Source organism: Podarcis muralis, chromosome 15 (assembly GCF_964188315.1).
Source record: "Podarcis muralis chromosome 15, rPodMur119.hap1.1, whole genome shotgun sequence".
In the NCBI taxonomy this organism is placed as follows: domain Eukaryota; kingdom Metazoa; phylum Chordata; class Lepidosauria; order Squamata; family Lacertidae; genus Podarcis; species Podarcis muralis.
In genome coordinates this window covers 44,737,222-44,760,161 of record NC_135669.1, presented here as the reverse complement: position 1 = coordinate 44,760,161, position 22,940 = coordinate 44,737,222, and the positions used below count along the sequence as shown (strand labels likewise).

Below are 22,940 nucleotides of genomic sequence, written 5' to 3'. Positions count from 1 at the left end.
GGGTGGGGGGGACAATTCAAATACGAACGAGGAGGCGAAGGCGAGCCCCTTCCTCCCTCTCGCTCACAAGGACTTCCCCTCTAGAGAGTTGATAATCCTGGCCCACTTGAAGAGGCTTTTGAAGCGTTGCTGAGATAAGTGTGTTCAAACAACTTCCCCATGCATTGAGGGAAGGGCTCCTTTTATGGTTTCCATGTAAGAACACGAAGAAGAGCCCATTTGGTCCAGTTTCCTGTTCTCACAGTGGCCAAATATCCCTAGGAATCTAGATAAGACTCTTTCTGGAGGTTCCATAGGGACATCCTAAGAGTTGCTGGGTCAGGGCAATCAGGTCCAGCCTCCTGTCCTCACAAGTGGCCAACGAGACGCCCCAAGGCAAAGGCCCCAAGCAGGATCCATGCACGAGAGCCACACTCTCCCCTCCTGTGGTTTCCAGCAACTGGGATTATAAATAATAATAATTTATTATTTATACCCCGCCCATCTGACTAGGTTTCCCCAGCCACTCTGGGTGGCTTCCAACAAAATATTAAAATACAGTAATGCATCAAACATTAAAAGCTTCCCTAAACAGAGCTGCCTTCAGATGTCTTCTAGAAGTCTGGTAGTTGTTCTTCTCTTTGACATCTGGTGGGAGGGTGTTCCACAGGGCGGGCGCCACCACCGAGAAGGCCCTCGGTGCTGGACCTCAGTGTCCGGGCAGAACGATGGGGGTGGAGACGCTCCTTCAGGTATACAGGACCGAGGCTGTTTATTCAGGATTCAGAAGCATTGCTGCCTCTGACTGTGGAGGCAGAGAAGAGTCGTCAAGAGCCCTCTCTTCCATGAACTGGTCCAATCCTCAGTTTGTTGCACAGTTTAACTCTGTGCTGCGTGGACTTTATCTGCCCTGAATCTCCACTGTGCAAACTATGGAGGCTGGCACCCATGGGGTTGGGTGGCCGGTAGACCAGACAGCAGGCGGATCCAGAGTCAATGGCAGTAGGAAGAATTGATGATGATGATGATGATCATTTATATTCTGCTAAGGAATTCTGCCTGAGTTCTATTAAGGCAAACTTGAGACTAAGGGAGGAAGGGGAAAGCAGCCAGTCCCACCCCCTGAGAGGAAGGTAGGCGGGTTGGGAGGGGGCTGGCTGAGGCTGGTGGGGAAGAGAGCCATTTGCCCACATGGACCTGACTCCACCTGTGCAATCCCACAACGGGCAGGTCTGCTCCTCGCCACCTTCATCCTCCGTACCTGAAGCAGAAGAGCACCTGGCTCCCCCCACAGCTGCTCCAGAGCCCCACCACTGAATTGGGAAGGAAGTTCTCTGGGGATGAGGGAGGGATGTGATGCTTTCATTATGAAGTGGTGGGCAGGCAAGCTGGCAGCTGCCGTGAGAAGGATGGGCCATGGCAGAGCCACATCTCAGAGCGAGGGCTGAAGCCCAGGGAATTGCGGGCAGCAAAAAAAAGGGGGGCACTTCTAACATGCAATTGAGTTACTTTGATGGAGGGAGAAGCCAATGGGTAATAAGGGAAGAAGAGTTTGGATTTGATATCCCGCTTTATCACTCCCTGAAGGAGTCTCAAAGCGGCCAACATTCTCCTTTCTCTTCCTCCCCCACAACAAACACTCTGTGAGGTGAGTGGGGCTGAGAGACTTCAGAGAAGCGTGACTGGCCCAAGGTCACCCAGTAGCTGCATGTGGAGGAGCGGAGATGCAAACCCGGTTCACCAGATTACGAGTCCACTGCTCTTAACCACTACACCATAAGCAACACCTGGCCGATTCCTCCACTTGGGCAACTAGGACATGGCCTGGCACATCCATCATGGCTCAGCTCCTTGTCCGTGGGACTCATAGGGGAAGGTGGGGAGAAGGGAGATATTATCTTTAACCACTAGGGAACATAAGAGCCTGCTTGATCAAGCCAGTGGCCCACATAGTCCAACATCCTGTTCTCCCAACCAGATGTCCCAGTGGGAAACCAGAGAGCCCTCTCCCCTTCCCAGCAGCTCAGTCGGAGAGCATCTGTTTCGCATGTCCAAGACCGCAGGTTCAATCCCTACCACTCCAGGTTGGACAGGGAAACACCCATCGTTTTCTGAAAACCTGCTGAGCTGCTGCTGCCAGTCAGTGTAGACAGCACCATGCTAGATAGACCAAATAGTCTGGCTCAGCATGAAACTCCCTCAGATTAAGAGACCTGCCCAGCCAGTGTCCGAACCACCAGTTGTTTCTGCTTCGCCAGCACACAGCAGAGGGGTTGCTTGCTTCCTGATCCACTAGCGAGGAAAGTGAGCGCTTTCCCCCTGGGACCGACCCTGAGCAGGGGGCTTTACAGAGGAGGGGGCAGGGTGTGTGGACGCATCCCTTGGCCCCCAACAGGCACTTTAAGTAGAAGGCTGGGATCATCTTGAAAGTTTCCCTGGCTTTTAAAAAAGGACACCCTTTATTGCTCCTACAGTTAAGGTTACCAGACAGTCCCCGGATTTACAAATCAGCCCCATACAAAATGAACTGAAGTTGAAAAGTGTCCCCAGATTCATTGGAAAAAAAAATCTGGTAACCTTATCCTACAGTGGTACATAATAAAAGGCTTTTCCTGCTATGGGCCAAACACCATTTGCAGTTCCCACCCAGGGAGGCTGGGAGGCTTTGCTTTGCTTGCAGGATTCCAGGTTCAGGGCTGGGAGAACCCTGGAGAAGGGCAGCCAGGATTCGATTCTGGGTGAAGTGAGCCAGTGGCCTTCCTGGCTATAAAAGCAGCTTCCAGTGTTGGCCCTCTCTGTTGTCACAATGGGAAAACAAGCCAGCCAGCCTCAAAACCCAAAGGCCACGTGGATTCCTGAAACTGCAGGCTCACTCTGGTGTGGAGTGGGGGATTTAGCAGCTGGGCTAGGCAGCGGCACCAAACAGCCACCCTGCTATCTCTGAAGGTCATGTGGAAGATGGAGGAAGCTATCTGCTGCTACAGAGGATCCAAGCCAACGGATTCAAATGCTGAGGAATGAGATTCCGACTAAACAACAGGTAGAACTTCCTGGTGGCAAGAGCCACTCAAGAGTGCGGCAGACTCCCTTGGAAGGTGCTGGATTCTCTTCCATGGCCATCTGTCAGGGATGCTTTAGCTGAGATTCCTTTACTGCCAGGGGCTGGACAAGATGACCCTTGAGGGTCCCTTAAAAGTAAAGGGACCCCTGACCATTAGGTCCAGTCATGGCCGACTCTGGGGTTGCGGTGCTCATCCCGCTTTATTGGCTGAGGGAGCCGGCGTACAGCTTCCGGGTCATGTGGCCAGCAGGACTAAGCAGCTTCTGGCGAACCAGAGCAGCGCACGGAAACACCATTTACCCGCCACAGTGGTATCTATTTATCTACTTGCACTTTGAGGTGCTTTCGAACTGCTAGGTTGGCAGGAGCAAGGACCGAGCAACGGGAGCTCACCCCGTCGCGGGCATTTGAACCGCCGACCTTCTGATCGGCAAGTCCTAGGCTCAGGACCCACAGCGCCACCCGCGTCCCCTTGAGGGTCCCTTACAACTCTACAATTCTATGAACAGGGTAGCGTAGGAAGCTCCCGTGAGGAGCAGATGGCACCACCTTTCTCTGGAAGAACGTCCCCCACCCCCGCCACCAGCTCCATGCGCTGCTAATGCACAGCAGCCGTATCAAGGGAGGCTGCGAATAACACAGCCATTAGCGCAAACTCACACGCCTGCGTTGCTGTGCTAAGAGATAGCATAACAGGTGAAAAAGCTAAATGCCTGGGAATTTTAGCACCCCCGCAGATAAATGGAAGCCTTTGAGCAGGTAAAAAGCAGTTCTCTTCCTCTCTTGTGTTTGGTGTGGGGGCCAGACTCGCCCCACAGAGGAGGGGGGCCGGCTTCCCTTTCTATAAATAAGATGGCCAAGGCAGGCTCCCTGCCGGAGCAGCCCAGTCAATACGGCTTTCTCCGTCTGTGCTGCCAAACTTCACTTTAAGGGAGTGTATTAATTACGTAGTCGATATCTGTCTGTTTCATTAGTGTATTAAATACCCGGATCAATAATATTTATACTGTTCACAGAGACAGCCTTAAGTAGGGGGGTAGGGAAGGGGGGGGAAGAGAGAAATGGGGGGGCGTTTTGGACCTGGAGGATTCGAAATGCCAGGGGAACCCACCAGGGACCAGCCGGGGCCTTTTAATGGAAAGCATAAAGCACTGGAAAGAGACAGGAGCCAGATTATCACTATCTGTTTTTCAGTCCCTTGAACAACGAGGCACGGGGGAATTCAAGGAACATTTAAGAACTGGAAGTGAAATGATTCGGTTCACTTCTCCCTCCCTCCCACAGAGAGAAGGGGGAGAGAAGGAGCGCGATTCTCCACCCACCACTCCCAAAGAGTTAAGTGAAAAAGCGGCTCGATTGCAGAGCACCACCATTGGCCTTTTATTACAGCCTTTACGAGGAAGCTAATGACTCTGTGCTTGAACCTAATTAGGACATATGGCTGCATAGAAGACTTTGGTCACAGCACTCCCACTATGGCTGTCTGCAAACAAACTTATTGGTGTTTTCTTTGCGGGGGAGGCTGCTTCTCTCCCCTCACCCCACATTCAACCGTCAGGCCAGAGAGCCATCTGCACAGTGAAAACTCCACCATTTCAGCCTTTTGTCCCCTTCTCCTTCCTGAATTCGGGGGTGGGTGGGTGTGGTAGTGAATGGAAGCCAGGAAGGAATAGAGACTGGTTAGCAGAGCAGAAAGAAAGACGATCACACCAAACCTGCAATTTGTCAATCGCGAAGCGGGTGGAAGACCATAATTTCCCAGCCAATGTTTCATAAGCAAGGTCAGAAGGAAGAAGTCCCAAGGCCCCAGAGCTCGCTTGGGAGAGCCAGAGAGGGATGCTCTGCTCCACGGAGAGAGCGAGGAGGGCCAAGAGGTCAGGGGTCGAGGGAAGCCCTATTTTCATGCTCATCGCTAGAGAGGACACACGCTATAACAAGGGCGACCTGTGTGGGCAAAAGCATCGTTTGCTCCAGAGCCGCCTTCCAATTCACACCCCACGGGGAAGCTGCAACACTGCCCAGCCATGCAGCCAACGCTTTGCTGCAGCTGGCAAATGCATAATTCATTCAACCAGAGGAAGGCGCAGCTCTCTGGCTCTGCTAACTAGAAAGCCCAGCAGCAGCACCTCTGTTCCCGGGACCAGTTCACGCAGAGCACGTGTATGTAAAGCCTGGTTAGTTTTTAGACTGCTGGGTAAACATTAATAAAATAATAATAATCCAAAATGCCAGAGAGGCCACCTTCACCAGCCAAAACAAGATCACATTATCGGCTCTCACTGACACAAGTCTGAGAAAAATCGCCACTCTTCCATCTCGCCAACTTCAGCCCCAGCGCCTTTCCCCCAAGTGAAAGCGTATTATGAAAACTAATTAATTGCTTTCCAGTAATGAGAATCCGCTGGCGTTTGCAGAAAGCAGAGACCACAATACAGAACTAAATGCTGTTTATAGAAAGAGACAGGAGGAAGAGGGGGCACAGGCGCACCCTCCGTTGGAGGCTTCTATGTCCTCAGTGATACAAACAGAGAAGGCATTTCGTTCACACACAAAAATTATGGACAGGTAGCAAAGCCACCGCAGTCGGCAGCCCCAAAAATGCAGTATTAATTGAAGTGCAAAACTAAAGCACTGCTTTGTAGTTGCCTAGATTTCCCAGGGGGATGAAGAGTCAACGCTTATCAGCCTCTCTCAGAAGAGACAATTTTGATTAATATCGGGCCCATCTGACTCAGTCTATTAAACCCTGAAGGAAGGATATTCTTCAGATATAAGAGATACGTCTTTGATTAATAATTCTGCCATATTGCCATTCCAAGCATTAACAGTCGCCTGGCACCTGTGGAAGGAATGAAGCCTTTGAACATTAAGGGGGGGGGAGGGGAGCTTCTGTTGAGCTAAGGGACCCCTTCCACACAACACCCCCCCCTCATAGAAGTCCTGGCCCCTCCCACCCAGGTCTTTGAGCATTTCCCAAGTTTGTGGGGGGTAAGGGGGGGGTCTCCCCTTCCCAGCTCAGCCTGCAGGTATTCCCTTCATGCCAGCAGGTCTTCTCCACCCCCCACCCCGGTCAACGATGGCACTCAGCCACGGCACAGGAACACAGAATCAACGGAGGCAAAGAAGGGGATGCAAAGCATTCTGGAACTTGGGTCTGTGCAAAAGTGTGGAGAAACCAATTCAAACATTTGTCTCTAGTTATTCTACAGAGGGGACCCCGGCTCTGCCAAGGGGCAGGGGGGCACCAGTGCCAGGTTGCCCGTCGCCCTCGTCAGCATCCCAGCTGGGCAGCATTCTTCCTGATGGTCCCGATCAGCCTCCTGCTGTACTCCTGGTGGTTGACAGGCTTGACGTCCAACGCTGTCGCCTTCAGGCGCGATTCGTCCTTGGGAAAGAGAAAAGGCTTCAGGTGAGGACACCGTACCGTCTCCGGGCTCGGCTGCGCTGCTAGCAAACCACCTGGCACGGCTGCACAGTTCCCGGCATTGCAAGCAAAACCCGGAATTGATTGGGAGAGGCCCAATTCTCAAAGGCTAATTCTCTGGCAAAGGCAGAATCCTACACAGCGTGCGGATTGAGGGAGCAGCGTAGTGGTTAACAGCCTGCCTTTTGAGCTGGCTCAAGTTCACAAAGTGGCCACAGGCAAAAGCCTCTCAGGTCCCCGCAGGAGCCTCCAGCAAAGGAACATCTCTACTTAAAGGGAAGAGGGAGAAGGGGGAACGTGCCTTTATATATATAAAACACACAGAGAGAGGGATTCTTTTGGAAGAGCCACAGAGGTGGGACCTGTTTCAAACCCATCTCAGTTTCTAGTGCAGACACTCCCCTCAATCCCAAGCAAAAAACACCTGCATGGAATTCCCCCAGATATAGTTTTAACTCCTTGCGGCTACTGATCATCACGCAGCATTTCCTGCTGCTGGTTTTCAAACCCTCTTTAATTTTGTCTAAGCTCTGTGTGTGATGTTCTACTGGACAGCTTTCAATTCTATTCTGGCAGGGCCCCCTCTCCCCTACCTTTTCATTATAATGCTCATTCTTCCACCTCTGCCAAAGAAGAGCCCAAATTGCTTAACAAACAAACAAACACCCCAACCCCACAAGATACAGATCTGCTTGTTTCTGTGTGCACATTTCCGTGTGTCCGTCTTACGTTGAAAGTCTCTTGCTTGACTCTGACCCGGAATACATGGGTGGTGAAGCTGGCTTTCTGGAGCACCTCATCAAAGGCGTTCTCATTCTGTGGAAGAACAGCAGAACAGACGCGTTGAGGCCAACCCTAAGCTGGAAGTGAGCATGGGAGCCCAGCAGAAAAGGCATTGTGGCACCTTCAGCTCCAGTCCCAAGCCAGCTCAGAAGTTCCTTCCCAAGCCAGACAGATACACAGGTTCACCAGGAGACGCTATCGGCAGAAGGTGTGGGAGGCTTCTCCGCTGCGATTAAAGGCGGGTGCTTAAAACACAAGCGTGGATGGCCCTTTCCTTGTTGCCAGGAGCCTTATCAGAGGCAGTCAGCTGTCCCTGCTTATCTTGCAAGCCACATCCTGAAGCTGCAGTTGTTCCAGCTGGGGGGTAGGGGATGGGCAGGTGCTGAATGCTCTCTGGTCATCCATAGCACCAGCGCTATAGAGCCACTGGCTTCAGCGCGTAGGAGAGAAAAGCAATGGTCTAGCAGCTCGGATGCCAAGCACTTGTGCCCAGGACACACCTCACGGGAGCTGCTTCCCTTCATTCCACCCCAAACCAGCCAAACTCCCCGGCTCCGAAAGAGCTCTCCATTAGCCGGCCACTGCATGACCCCTTGCCTTCCCTCCATCTGCACCTTCCCTCTCTCCACAGCCTTTTAAGATGTGCTCATCATCTGTGCCGATCTAAGCAAGGCTAGCCCAACCCTCAGAGCTTTAGGTTAATGATCAGGCACTGGCTGCCCAGGAAAGGGGCCTGCAGAGAAACAAGGAAATGCTATTATCTTGTTGTGCTAAACGCACAGCTTGCGTCCTCCTTGGCAAAATGGCTGCTTTGAAAGCAGCGAGGCAAGGCGCCTTGCTAGAGAGCACCGCTGCCCATCTACCCCTACGGAGCACGGCTCTTTTGCCAGCCACAACATCTCTGTTCCCCAAAAATTAAGACACAGCAAAACCTTTCGTTCTTGCCAGAGTCTACCCGACGAGAGGGCAGATCGCGTCGCAGAAGCGAAACCGCATGCCAGGAACTTTAACTGTGTCAGTTGGAAGCCCTTTTTCTAGTTCAGGAAAGCAGGTGAGCTGCTAACGCAAAGGCAGACTCTGCGCCACAGGAAGGAAGTGGATGGGGGGGGGAGGGTTGTCACATTAAACGAACACAGGTTCTTCAGGGCACGAAGGACTCGCTCTTCCAAAAGCACAGCATTTCGGCTGCAATCTGGAAAGATTTAGTAAGAAAAGCTGCAGCCAGATCAGGCTGGGGCTCATCTAGGCCAGCATCCTGTTCTCCCAGTGGCCAAGCAGTTGTCCCAATGGGAAGAAGCCTGCAAGCAGCACATGAGAGCGCCTGGTAATGACAGGCGCAAGACCTCTGGCCCTGGAGGAAGCACAGAGCCAGCACAGCTCCTGTCAGCCGGACTCCTGGCCAGGCCTTTCTGGAAAGGGCATCAACAGAGATGTGCCCCCAACCAACTCTGGTTTCTCATAAAACATCCAGCTACTCCTACATATATGAAAAGCAATTTAAGGAACAACCCTATAGGACAGTGGTTTTCAAAGGACATGGCAAGAGAGGATGGAAAGGGTGGCAGGAAGATGCAAAGACAATCCAGGAAACATTAAAAAAAATTCAGTGTAGTACAGTATAGTATCAAAATAATTTATTTGCAGAATATGGATAGGTATCTTTTCAAAGCGAGCAAGAGCATCCTTCCATGTGACAACAAGGGGTTAGAGGAATTCACAGGAGGTTATCCCTGGCGAGGCAACACCAGGCAAGAAGGGCAGAGACCAATGAGGCCATACGCCCCGAATGTCAGCTGCTGGGAAAGAGTGTGCCAGTTGATCTGGGACAGCACAGCAGCAGGAAAGGACATGGGCCTCTGCCAAGAGACCACAGGGAGGTTCTGCTCAGCCCCACCACCTCCGAGGAAGAGCATCACTAGGAGGGAAAGACAAGCCTGGGTCCATTTATGGGCTGGAGAAAGCTGCTCTCCCTGCAAAAGAGAACGCTTAAGACTGCAGAGCAGAAGGGAAGAAGACTTCAGGGAAATTCATCTGCTGTGGGTCCACTGGTGTGTGTGTGTGTGTGTGTTGTTTTGTGTGCATTGTTACAATCTGTTATTATTATCTTAAACCGTCATTATAGGTGTAACTGTTTTAAAATGTTTGTATTTACATTATTTCTTAAAGCCTGTATTGTTCTCTTATACAGAACTGAAGTGGAACCGATTTTCATTCTCGTTGTAACTGCTTCGTTTGTTTCATAAGAATGTATTTTGCGTATGCTGCGAACTGCCCAGGGACCTTGTGGTGAAAAGCGCATTAAGAAATCGAGCAAAATAAACAAATAAACAAAGAATTCTGATTGAAAGGCAGGGCACAAGCCTCCCAAAGTAAATGGATCCCAGGGAAGGCAGTGCACAGCACTTGCTAAGGACTCCTCACGCCCCCCGGCCGGAAAGACAAAAAGCCAAGCAGTCCAGGCTGCCCTGCGCAGCTACTCAGGATTTCAGGTATTTTCTCACTGGGGTGGGGGGGGTGTCCTCAAGAGAGAAGCAGGGCTGTGCCCTGAGTGCCTCCCATTTTCAGACAAAATTGTTACACACCGCCTTGCCTGCAGTCCTCCCGCCACTGGCTGCCAAGCAGCCTTCAGACACAGCCCCCCCAAAAAACTGCCAGCAGTTGGCAGACCCCTCAGGACAAGCCCCCCAGTCTCCCCTCCCCAGAGAGCTCATCGTTGTCAAGGAGCCTGAGAGGCCTCTGCAGACCCAGTAATGAGTGTTAAAGTATCCAGGTGACTAAGAAAAGAGAAGCCCCAAAGGCAAGTGACACAAGTGGCCTGACCTTTTCCTTCAGTTCTCCCAGGAAGGCTGTGTTCTGCCCAAGGATGGTCTCTGCCGATTCTTGGAAACAGGTCAACCACAAATTGTCCTGGAAATCAGCAATGTTGACCTGAGGCGGGGGGAGAGATAAGAAGACCAATGATAAAGCAGCACAGCCTCAGCCCACCACCAAGGGCAGCCTGGAGCCCCCAGCCCAGCCCCTCCAACACCCCCCCAAGCCTTGACCCCTCCTGTTTCCACTGCCTGCAGGCAGCCACCACAAGTGGAGGCACACATGCCAGGGGGCAGCGGCCACCCCCCAAAGAAAAGGACATGTCAGGGGGGTGTCGGCGGAAAGGAGCTCCTCTCGCACAACCAGGCAGCACAGAGCAGCCACAAGTCAGGGCAGAGCACAGGGCTCCTCTGCACAGCCCTTCCCAAAACCTCTGTCTTTCAAAGTCCTTCCATTTTATCCCCATCAGTGCCCACATCCATTATTCAAAACAGTGTTTCTGTGCTGTGAAAGCAGCTCAGGGGTTCTTGGGCAAGTTTGTTTTGTTTTTAAAAACCGAGAGAGAGAGAGAGAGAGAGAGAGAGAGAGAGAGAGAGAGAGAGAGAGAGATGAGGAAGGGATGGGGAGTAGGAGCCTGGCCAAGAGGCTTCACTTCAACCGGCCACATCCTGCTGGGACCATGTGGGGCAATCAGGGCTGTAGATAGGGGGTGGTGAGGTGGGCCCCTGCCAGGGGCACAGGCAATGGGAGGGGGGCACAAAATCGGCAAAAATTTGCCCATAAATATAAATATCGATTATTGCCTCATAAGAAATCGTTTTAAATAAATGTGTGGAAGGTTGGGTGTTGGAGGAGAGGCGGAAAGAAGAGCTAATTTGTCCGTGGCTAGGGGGCGCAACCTGGACGGTTCTGTGGCCATCCCCAGCCGTGGAGAAAAAGCAAGGGATGCCTCCTTAGTGGTGGGGCCAATAACGAGGAGGGAAGAGGCGGGACAGGAGAGTCAGAAGAGCCTGGTCAAGGGCAAACCTGGCCCTCAATTATCACCTGAAAGGCAAAGAGGCTTTGATTCTGGCAGGAACTGGCGCCCACCATGGTGGAGGAAGGAACCAGGGCAGCCAGAGAAAGCAGATTGATAATGCCTGATGGACATTTAGATGCCTTCTGAAAAAGCCAAGACACTTTTGTGTATTTCCAGGGGCCAGAACCAACTTCAGAAGCAAGGAAAGGGTTTATAGTCCAGGGCAGAGCCTTCTACACTTTGGGGATTTGAGACAGCTCCCACTTCACTCAACAATGTTACTCAAACGCAGACACACTTTCAACAGGAACTGGGCGTGCAAGACCTCTGGAGAAGCAGCCCAAACACATCCCTAGGAGTGCACAGTGCCCACCTCTTCTGCTCTGTAGCTCCTTCCTGGGACCACCAGCATCTCTCTCTATTTCTGGCCCAGCCACCCGCTGCCTGCTTGGGCCTCACAACCAAACACCCTCCCTTGGAAGATGTGGGGCTCTCCTTCCTTGGAGGTTTAGAAGCAGAGGTTGAATGGTCACCTGTCACGGACACTTTAGCCGAGATTCCTGCATTGCAGGGAGTTTCACTAGATGACCCTCGGGGTCCTTTCCCATCCTGCAATTATATTCCCCCCTCTTTCTCTCCCCCTCCTCACGCTCACTATCTTCACCATTTGGGGCGCGGGGGCAGGCGGAGAAGGGATTTCAAAAGGAGCTCCTGTCAAACACCAGGCAAAATCTCTTGCCCACTGCAGAGCCTAGCAGAACAAATGCGGAAGGAGAACTCGAGTGGCCCGTAATTCAGAAGCACTTCTCCGGCTTCTCTCTCCCTCTTGCCCTCCCACCTCCACTCCGTACAATAAATCCTTCCCCCAGGGGGACAGCTCCCCCCACCGCCACGTCCTCAAACATTCTAATAAGGTGAGGCCGTCGATTTGGAGAGGCTGTTCATTTAGCCGCTCTATTAGCTGAAGTGAAGCCTCCAGCAGCCGCCAACCTCCCCTTTGCAGGCTCCCTGCATGGGAGTTTCTAAAGGCGAGTCGCAGGGGCCCTAATTTGGGGGCACTTTCATGAACCGAAGGATGGAGGAAAGCAGCGGCGTTGCTCTGGAGGTGCAAGCAGGCGTCACAATGGCAGCCCTCAGATGCTCTGCTCCAAAGCCGGTTCCCCTTAATGCGCGAGACACAGAACATTAGCCACAAAAGAGAGAACTAAATATAGGGAGCAGCTGAATGAGTGCAATTACAGCTCTCCAGAAATGCCATTCCACATTAGCTTATCTTCCTAACAAAGAAACGTGGGCCAGCGATGCTCCTGCGCTGAAGGCTGTGATGCTTGCAAAGGGGCTCCACTGGGCGAGAGGCACTTGGAGTGGGGAGGGAGGGAGAGCAAAGGGCTCAGGAGGGTGCAAGGACCGCAGGAGCCAGTTGAACAGTACCCCCTTGAGTGGGGGCAAAAAGGATCTATTTGTTCTACTTCCTCCCCTGCCGCAGTTGGACACCTGAAAACGCTCTCCCAAACCTGCCACTAAGCGAAGCGCAGAAAGGTGTTGTGGCCACACAGTTCTCAGCGGCAGGGATCCTAATGCACCAGTTCCCAGTTCAGTAGGAAAAGAGCGGCAGGGATAAGAGACGTTTAACGGCACAGCACCATCTAGGCTGTGCAGCAGCAGCAGCGCCACAATGGCAGCAGAGCAGCCGGAAAGACGTACAATGAACAGGCAAGGCCAACTTTAAAAGCTTAGCCATTAAAAAGGGGCATGTTCTGAACTGCAGTCAACAAACAGAGCGCGCAGTTCAAGAGGCTGCAAGGCCCTCACAGAGCAATAGCCTGGATGGTTTAGCACAAATAAATAGATGGTCATATTGCTTATAGACTTGGTTTGGACAAATATACTGACATTTGGAATGAACTTATACAGAATGTAGTAGATTATTAAAATAGCACTTAAGGTAATAATATTACTGTCATGGATGCTTTAGCTGAGATTCCTGCCTTGCAGGGGGTTGGACTAAATGACTCTTTGTGTCCCTTCCAACTCTACGGTTTTATTTATATATACATATATATATGTATGTATGTGTGTGTGTAAAATGTATGAAAATGTAGTTGATTTTACTAACTGTATTACACTGGACTTTCTGCACTTTTCTTTTCCCCACCCTTTTTTCCTTTTATCACTTTATTTCTTTATAAAGGAAATTCTACTAATAAAATATAATGAAAAAGGAATGGACGGTTATGGCTGAAAGGGGCCCATCTGGCCTGGGTGGGCAGGAGAGCAGCCGTTGCTGCACTCCTTGAAGAGGCTGCAGTGAGGAGCGGGAAGAAGGGTTGCTAGGCCCCTCTGCGTGGCATATGAACAGCGCACCTTTCCATGGGAATGCAGGGCTTAGGAACAGAGGAGCCTGCCTGATGACAAGTCAGGACATCTGGCTCAGCATTGCCTGCGTTGACTGGCAGCAGCTCTCCAGGCTTTTGGAGGGGAGTCTCTCTCTCTCTCTCTCCCCCCCTCTCCCTTCCTCCCTCCCTGCAGGGGTTCTGACAGTGAGCCTTCCACCGCAGCTCCAGAGAGGGAGAAACAGAAGGTGGTCTCTGTGCACACTCACGTGGTCTGGGAAAGACCACTGCAAATGCCGATTGGCTCAGCATAATCTTCTCTCGTCCGCTGGAGCAGGAGACAGAAGCTCTTTGGTGCTCATCTTTCCCCTTAGCAAGAGCAGGCTGGCATGCACACACACACGGCGCTCTCTGCTCCTCCCAAGCCGAAAAGGAGCCTGCCTGCGAAGGGCACAGGACCTGCTGGAAAACAGACTCACCGAGAGGATCATGCGGTACTTGAAGTTGGAGAACTCCCGGTCACATTTCTCGCAGCGGTAGAGCCCGTTCTGCAGGTCGACCAGCTTCTTGTTGCAGTCCGGGGACGGGCAGGCCTGGTACATGCAGTTCTCCTTGCGCAGGTACACCACGGTGGCCAAGCAGCTGAAGTAGTCTGCCTGCGGGGGGACAGGAAAGGCTGCGGATGGGATTTTGTTTTTCAAACCTGACAAGCCACCACCAGAGCAGCGCCTCAGGGAGACAGGCAGGCCGCTGCAGCTCCAGCCCGGCTGGAATCAACACCCCCAGCCCCCCGCCATGTTAAAGGGACCCCAACATGCCACACCTCCTGCTCAAAACCAGAAGGGTCCACTGCCTAATCATTCCTTCGCATAATCAGGCAAACTCCCAACAGCGAGTTGAACAATGCGCCTGGGCTAGTTAGGAGTCAAGATAAAGAACTGTGTTCATTAAATATCCTCCAACACATTACCTGAATTGAGATATTGTAACCTGCGCATGTGTGTTTTAATTGACTGATTAATGGACGAACCGTTTATAGAGAGTGAACTAATTGAGCTGGCTGAGGAGCCTGACTGGCTGTGCGGCCGACATTTCCCTCCATTGCAAATGTGAGGCCCTTTGTCTTGCCTTATTAACATCCCAACACCTCAAGACACCAGGGCTATTGCTCTTAATTCTTATTTTAAAAGATAATGAGCTGTTATCAAGACTGACATTTAGGCTACCAAAGTGTTTCCTTCACGTTTCTGCTCCACTGGAATTGAATTGCCTCCAGACACGGTATGATTTAATGTGGTTTAACTGCGTTGCTTTTAACTGGTTATTTACTGTAAGGTTTAGGAACGTCTGATGCATTCTTAAGAATATAAGACAGCCACTTCAGTAGGAAACACTTAATGAATTCCAATATGCAATTTTTCAATGATTATGATTTTTGTCCTTCGTGACTATGCAAGGAAGGTAGGAAGACAGGAAGCTGCCTTAGACTGAGCGAGACCGTTGTGCCCAGCTGGCTCAGGAGCGTCTCCTGCATCCTCCGGGGTTTCAGGCAGGAGCCTCCTTCCCAGCCCCACCTGGAGATGCTGTTGAGGACCTTCTGCTTGTCAGGCAGGCGCTACGGCCCGTCCCCTGAACGTGGCTGCCACTTTCGTTTCCGAGAAAGGGAAGGGATGCTGAAGGGGGAACTTGTCTAAGGCTCTGCGCAGGACTTTGCAGGCAGCAAGGGGGACCCTTCCAGTTGCAGGGCTCTGCTGACTGCCTGCCTCTGCCACCTCCACCACAGCCCAAAAGGCTGAGTCCCCATTGTACCTTATCTCCTTGCCCCAGGTTCTCGGATTTGGCCTCATGCAGACTCTTCCAGTTGGTGTCTGCACCTCCCATGGGCCCAGTCCTTGTGCCTGAGATGGAGGTGGACTCCAGGAGCTGCCCTTCAGAGTCATACCTGGAAGCAAAACAAAATAAAGCGGGGGTGTGGGATATTTCTCTCGGTTCCAAGAACAGAAACATACCAGGGTTTTTATTTTTACCCTCCTGCGCTCAATGCAAGAGGGATTTTTATCAATGGCTTGCACAGGAAACAATTACAGTAACTTGTGTATATTACTCACTAAAATAGCATTTCAGGATACGCTAATACTCCATTTTAATTAGTGCAATATTTTATCATCTTGGAAAACGGGGACACGCTCCGTTTGGCTCGTGCGCCAACTAGAGGCCGTGGCTCAGCACTGCAGCCGCTTCAGAGGAGAGCTGAGGGCACTGGGACATTTGCACGGTGAGAGCTAAATTACATGCTCACATTATCTTTGCAGAAGCTTGGGAGAGAAATGCAGGGAGAGCTTAATAGATCCCATGCCCAAAGTAAAATCCAGCCGGCCCCTCTGCCAACCAGATAAGCTGGTGCTACCACCCCTGCACCAACAAGCAGCGCCGCAGTTTAATTTGTTTTTTCGCACGAAGCGCTGGCCTTTGTTTCATCAGACCCATCAGGCACGGCTAACAAGCAAGGAAGCGAGAGAGCAGCTCACGTCGGGCGGAGGAGAGGGGCTCAGTGACAACCTCTCGGGTACCGCAGGCGGAAAGAGAAACAGAGGAGAGAGGAAAGAGAAGAGAAGCAGCAGCCCACACCAACAGCAGCAAGAAGCCGGAAGGGCAGGGAGGGGAGGGCGCTTTGCTTCAGGAGATTTTTGTTCCCCTCCACAAAATTTCACCGAGGAAAGGAGAGAAAAAGGGCTGAACGCAGCATTTTCTGCTTGTGAACACCGCTGGCTTCTGAAGGAGCCCGAGGCAGAATGCCAGGTGGGGGTGTGCAAGGGCCAGAGCAAAGGCGAAGCCCTCCCTCAACGGAGGCAGGACACAGGGCCTGCTAGGAAAAGAGCCAGGAAGGCGGCTGAGGAGAGACCCCAGGCAGAGTCCTGTCTTCCCAGGGGGCTCCTCGGGCCCGCCTTTGCAAAACCTCCCTGAAGGGGTGAGCAGCAGTCTAGGCAGCTATGCAGGCAGGGCGCTGCCTGAGTTCCTGTTCCAAGGATTCCCCTCTCAAGCCTGCAGTGGAAGCAGGCCCCTCGGGGAACAGAGCCAGCCTGAGCTACTGACCCCGTTCTGGAGGGATGCAGCCACATCCCCCTCTGGAAAAATGGTGACTCTGTGCTTGAGAAGGACCCACCAATAATCAAGGTGGCAACTTGCGGGGCTCACATGGACCAGTGCTCCTCCATAGCAAAACAACAGCATTCCTTGCCTGCGGACAACTAAAAGGCAGAAGGGAAAGGAGTGGAGCCAAGCCAAGCCCTTGGCACTTGAGGTTCATATGCCCATGAGCCCATCGCTTGCACATCGTAAGCAGCTCAGCTCTGACATCCAAGAGGTAAACAGGCCCTGAGAGTCTGAAATGAAGTGGAAGCCACAGTTGTGTTTAAGAGGAACGACAGAAGCTGCCTTATACAGAGTCAGACCACTGGCTCCACCTAGCCCAGTACTGTCCACACTAACTGGCAGAGGCTCTCCAGGGGTCAAGGCAGGGAGTCGTTCCCAGCCCTACCTGGGGATGCTGCCGGGATTGAACCTGGAACCTTCTGCATGCAAAACGGCATCTATCCCACGGAGCTGTGGCTCTTCCCTTCCAAGACCGTTACCAGAGCAGGGGTAGGCAACCTAAGGCCCGTGGGCCGGATGCGGCCCAATCGCCTTCTCAATCTGGCCCATGGATGGTCCGGGAGTCAGCATGTTTTCACATGAATAGAATGTGTGCTTTTATTTAAAATGCATCTCTGGGTTATTTCTGGGGCATAGGAATTCGTTCATATTTTTTTTTCCAAAATAAGAGTCTGGCCCACCACATGGTCTGAGGGACAGTGGACCGGCCCACGGCTGAAAAAGGTTGCTGACCCCTGTCCCAGAGGGACCAAGTCAGGCAGGGTGGCCAAGGTCCTTGGCACTTTTGAGGCTCTCCCTCGCAACCACCTGCTTGGTCCTCCTTGACCACGCTCTGCACCACGGCTGCTTCTGCCTCACAGCTGCCTGCCCCACCTCTCTCCGGTGCTCACTTCCTCCCCCAACACGGTTACCAAGAAGGCAGGCTCGGCCTCCTTTCCAAGCCCCTCTCCAAGCCTCCATCACGCCTGCAGAGCCGTCCATGAATGCCAGCCCACGCACCGGCACTCCAAGCATGCAGGAGGTGCCCAGAGACAAGAGACGCCACCATCCTGTGCCTCTCCTGGTGGCTTCTCAGGCTGGCCAGCAATTCAGAAGAGAAGCGCTTGGCAGGGGGAGGAGGCGAGCACGGCTGCCTCCTCTTCTGTCTCTGGCACAGCCTTGAGTGTGCCAAGAGCACTTAGAGAGGAACAATGCGCCAAATGAAACGGAGTGCATTATTGAAGTGCCTCCGTCGCTAATGGATTCCTTTCCTCAGCAACACACACGAGGCAGCAGAGAGGGGTTGTCTGCGCCCCGTTTATAAAACGGGGGGGGGGGGGGTTGGCGCACTGAAGCCCAAGGTTAACCAAGCAACTTTCTTAAAACTTGTTACGGCTGATTCAGGAATGCAGGCAAGCTTCCCTGAGCGTGTTTTGGCCGCGTCCGGATTCCTCACACGTCAACTGGCGGGGCAGGAAAAACTCTTCCCCTACCCTGGCCCCAGAACCTTGTGCTCCAGCAGGCAAGTGTGGAGCGGCTACAGCCTCTGCGCAGTTGCCAGCAACTAAATGCCCTTTTGGCATCGTGTCAAATGCTGTAATCAACACAGAAGCCAGAGTGAAAATAAATGGCAAGCCCCTCGCAGAACAAGAAAGCAGCATCGCCTCCCCCTGAAGAGGCTCAAAGGAAGCAGGAGTATTCTACAAATGAGAGCAAGTGGAAGGAAAGACAAGGGGGGGGGGTCCCCCGAAGAAGGCTGGTCTAATGGGCATCAAGTGGGAAATCCGAAGGACAAGCCCCCTCCTGACTGATTCAAACATGGGGTGCAACACAGCAGGGAAGTCATGATGTGGACCACAACTCTCTCCCCCACCCCAGCCAGTGCAGCCAATCAGAATCGTAGTCCAAACCACCTGGAGGGTAGCAGGCTGGCCTAGTGGGCAGATCTCACTGAAATGGTCAGGAATCACTGGGAGACCTCGCTGAAACGATCAGCACAGAGTCCAACCATGGAACTCCCTCCGGCAGAGAGATGGTCACCAACTTGAGGGGCTTTAAATGGGCATTGGACACATTCATGGAGGAGGAGAGGGCTATGGGCGGCTGCTATCAAGGACGGAGGCAGTGGTGCTTCTGAATACCAGCTGATGGGACCCAGAGGGAGAAGAGAGGCTCTTGCGCTTCAATCCTGCTTGCTGGTTTCTCACAGGCATCAGGTTTATTTATTTATTAAATCTGTATGCCGCCCTTCATCCGAAGATCACAAGGCGATTCTCACAACATAAAAATACAAAACCTGGTTGGCCGCTGTGTGAACAGGATGATGGGCTAGATGGGTCACTGGCCTGATCCAGCGGGTTCTGCTTATGTTCTAAGGAGCTGTGCTGCAAGAGCAGCCGCCTGCAAAAAGCTCCCAGCGGATGGGTCAGATCTGCCTCGCCCTCCACTGTCCTCCAGGGTGCCCAGAACCTGCCCTGTGAAGCCAACACCTCGCCCTCTTGACTCCCAGAGCAGAATCCCATTTCATGCTGCCTTGAACAGATCAGGGAACTGCTTCTGCCTGACCCTCTCCCCACCCAGTCCTTCAAGGTTTGGTCACAGGATTATGGGTGTGCGTGTCTTGCCTCTCTCAAGAGGAACAACACCTCAACTTCCTAGTGCCTAGTTTTTGCATGCAAGCATGTGGCCAGGAATGGCGTGGGGTTTACCTTCCCCCACCCCACTCTAGCCAAGATGTTAAATCTAACACGTGCCGTGCGGCGCTCACGGAAGCAAGCAAGCCTACCATCCACGCAGCTTGAAGGACTCTGGGATGTCAGGGTTGATGAGGATGCTGCTCGATGAAACAACAGACAGAGTCCGGCCACCAAAATCTGAGACTTTGACTCCCTTGATGGCCACCACAGGCTGCTTAGAGCCGTCGAAGTTCTCTGCCTGCGAAGATAAAGAGGAAGGGGCACACTCATTCCACAAGAGGGCATCTGAGTTTAGGGGAAAGGTGAGTAAGAAGCAGCATGATAGAGCTTGAGAAAATTACACATGGTGGGGGAAAAGCACTAGAACTAGGCTGAAAAGAAAGTATTTCCTTCACATCATAGCACAGGAACTCTGGAACTCCCTCCCACAGTAGGCAGTGATGGCTTTAAAAGACAATGAGACAAATCCACAAAGAAGAAAGTAGGTAGTAACCATAGTTACTAACACTCATGCTTATGTTCTGCTTCCACTGTCAGGGAGAGTAAATGCACCTGAATGGCGGTGGCAGGGAATCCCAAGAGGAGAGTGAGCCCTGCTGGGCCATGCTCACTAAATGGACTAGGCACAGGATTGGCGAGCCACTGCCCCGATGCAGCAGGCACTCCAGCGTGGTGTAGTGGTTAAGAGCGGTAGTCTCGTAATCTGGGGAACCGGGTTCGCGTCTCCGCTCCTCCACCTGCAGCTGCTGGGTGACCTTGGGCCAGTCACACTTCTCTGAAGTCTCTCAGCCCCACTCACCTCACAGAGTGTTTGTTGTGGGGGAGGAAGGGAAAGGAGAATGTTAGCCGCTTTGAGACTCCTGAAGGGGAGTGAAAGGCGGGATATCAAATCCAAACTCTTCTTCCTTGTATGTCCCTATGTATGGCACGAGGAGCAGCATGCCTATGGGGTCTCGGTGGCCCTGAGTCTCCCTGGGCGCAAGTGCAGCAAGCCCATGAGGAGTCCACAACAGCACTTTCTCAGCCAGCCCCTGGTCTCTCTGGTGGCAGGAGAAGTGGTGCTTGCATGGGCTCTGCTCACTCCCCCCCCCTGCATAACTCCCCCAATGTTTCAAAATCAAGAGGAGTTTGCAATATCGACCTAGGAAGCCGCGGTGCAAAGTATGGAAATGACTCCCTCAGTGCTTTCTGAGCACGACAGCATTAAACCCAAGGCCATCACGACTCCATCAACCCTATTTGGGGGCAGGGGAGGGGAATTGCAGGGAACAAAAACCTTAGGAAATAAAAAAAAATGTCCCTGGTTTTTAAAGCAAGGAGCTGAGAAGAAACTACAGCTCAGGGAGCTGCCCTCCTGTCAGATCAGTGCCCTGCCTGGCCTTCCCCGACCTGGCGCCCTCCAGATGTTTCGGACACTGCAAGTCCCAGCAGCCTCAGCTTTCTTCAGTGGTGCTGGCTGAGCCTGATAGGACAGTGCCAGGCGGGAGGAGGCTGGTCTGCTAGGAGTGTCAGGACTGTGTCTTCCTCACTGCCTCTCCTCTGATCCTTCTGAACAGGAAATGCCAGAGACGGAACCTCGGACTTTCTACATACAAAACCACGGGCTCTACTATGGCTCCTCCCAGATCCAGGGCCAAGAGGCACCCTCGTACCTACAGGACCACCTCTCCTTGTATGCCCCATGGAGAGCCTCAAGGTCCATAAATAACAACACCCTAGTGGTCCCGGGCCCTAAGGAAGTTAGACTGGCTTCAACCAGAGCCAGGGCCTTTTCAACTCTGGCCCCGGCCTGGTGGAACGCTCTGCCTCATGAGACCAGGGCCCTGCAGGATCTGATTTCTTTCCACAGGGCCTGTAAGACAGAGTTGTTCCGCCTGGCCTTTGGCTTGGAGCCAATTTGATTCCCTCCCTCCCTCTCTTTCTTTTTTCTTTTCCTTCTCCTCCTGCAATGAGGCTACATTTTAATATTTTAATGTTCCATTATTTTAATGTTGTATTTTATTTTTGTTTTTAAGTTGTAATCATTCATCTTGTTTTTATTATTGCTTGTAAGCCGCTCTGAGCCCGGCCTTGGCTGGGGAGGGCAGGGTATAAATAAAAAATTATTATTATTATTATTATTATTATTATTATTATTATTATTATTATTATTATCCTCCTGGGTCCACAGGTGAGGCAAGCTGGTCAACAGAGCAGCAGCAGAAATGAAGAGGTTGGGTGGCCCTCTCTCTTGGACGCCTTAACCCTGTATTGCAGAGGGTTGGACTGGATGACCCTGGGGGTCCCTTCCAACTCTACAATTGCATGATTTCTACGATCTTAAGGTTCTAAGAGCAACGTTCTGCCCTGAATGGGCTCCCAACTCCTCTGACAACTTACGTCGTTTCCCCACAGAGTGACGTTCACTCCTTTCCCAGTCATGTCCATCAAGTGCACAACTCTCTTCAGCACCTCTCGATTGGAAGACTTTATGGTGATTTTCGTGAGGTCCTCGCAGCTCTTGCAGATCCCAATTACATCTGAAAGGCAAGCAGAGGGTTGTTGGGAGCGTCCTCCATACGTTTATGGCACAGCCCATGTTAGTGGAGTAGCCCAGATCAGCCCTGCCAAAATAGGAGATGGCCCATCCGTATTGGCATTCCGCCGGCTCTTGAAGACACACCTGAACCCGAACTTCCTGATCTGATAGCTTTTTAAAAATAACTCTTCTAATTGCTATGCTTTTTAACTGGCTTGTTTTACTGCATATTAAATTATGGATGCTTTTAATGCTTTGATGGAACAGTTTCACTGTATATTGTTAATTATGTATAGATTTTATAATTGATTTTATACCTGTAAACTGCTTAGAACGAGGCTTGTCAGTGGCTATTAGCTACAGTGGCTACGGTCTCCCTCCAGTGTCGGTGGTGGTATACCTCCGAATACCAGTTGCTGGGAAACACAAGTGGGGAGGAAGAGCATCTGATTGGCCGCTGTGGGGAACAGGACATGGGACTAGAAGGGCCTCCTTTGGCCAGCCGCCAGCCTCTTCTGACATTCTGATCCTAATTAGCAGCGTACACTTATCATTTGCCACTCCATGCATCACCAGGGGTAGGGCTTTGGGTCCATTTCATGAACGGGGGTTTTTCCTGTGGGGAGGGAACAAACCCTTGGCTGACGTGCAGCACAGAAGCATGGCCACAGAGGAGCTTGGTGGCGGCTGCCATCAAAAGTATCATTCTAAGTTGTTAAATGTGGATAAGGAAGTTTTTAATGTTTGACGTTTCACTGTGTTTGGTGCTTTAATTTGTTGGAAGCTGCCCAGAGTGGTTGGGCCAACGCAGTCAGATAAGCAGCATAGAAATAATTAATTATTATTATTATTATTATTAATGATAATGATAATAATATCACCCTGAAGTACGGCAGCAGCAAGGCCCTGACTCACAGCCCAGTTTGCTTATGCACCTTTCGAATTAGTAAGGCCCTGGAAAGCTGTGCCTTCGTGCACTAAGGCAGTCTGGAACCTTTCACCTGAGCTACTACAAGAGCTGAGATCACTGAGGGGAGGGGAAGTCTTGCAGAGCCAGTCTAGAAAGCAAGCCAAGAGGGCTAATGCAGCAGGCAAGAGCCCAAGAGGAGGAAGGTCGAGAGAGCAATTCAATGGTCCTCTTCTTGTGAAAACACAAATTACCATGTGCCCTAGCTGGTGGCTGGG

General features: G+C 51.9%; 1 protein-coding gene across 2 annotated transcripts in view; it reads right to left on the bottom strand.

Moving 5' to 3' along the window:
• Positions 1–5,470: 5,470 nt before the first annotated feature.
• RPA1 (replication protein A1) overlaps positions 5,471–22,940 on the bottom strand; it is a 36,721-nt gene continuing 19,251 nt past the window's right edge. For both annotated transcript variants that reach the window (XM_028707343.2, XM_077919244.1), the window contains 7 exons: positions 21,617–21,756; positions 19,327–19,475; positions 15,219–15,351; positions 13,889–14,065; positions 10,068–10,175; positions 7,194–7,280; positions 5,471–6,425 (listed from right to left, as the gene is read on the bottom strand). In XM_028707343.2, the coding sequence (XP_028563176.2) occupies positions 6,312–6,425; positions 7,194–7,280; positions 10,068–10,175; positions 13,889–14,065; positions 15,219–15,351; positions 19,327–19,475; positions 21,617–21,756 (908 nt within the window). In that variant the 3' untranslated portion in view covers positions 5,471–6,311. The remainder of the gene's footprint in view (positions 6,426–7,193; positions 7,281–10,067; positions 10,176–13,888; positions 14,066–15,218; positions 15,352–19,326; positions 19,476–21,616; positions 21,757–22,940) is intronic.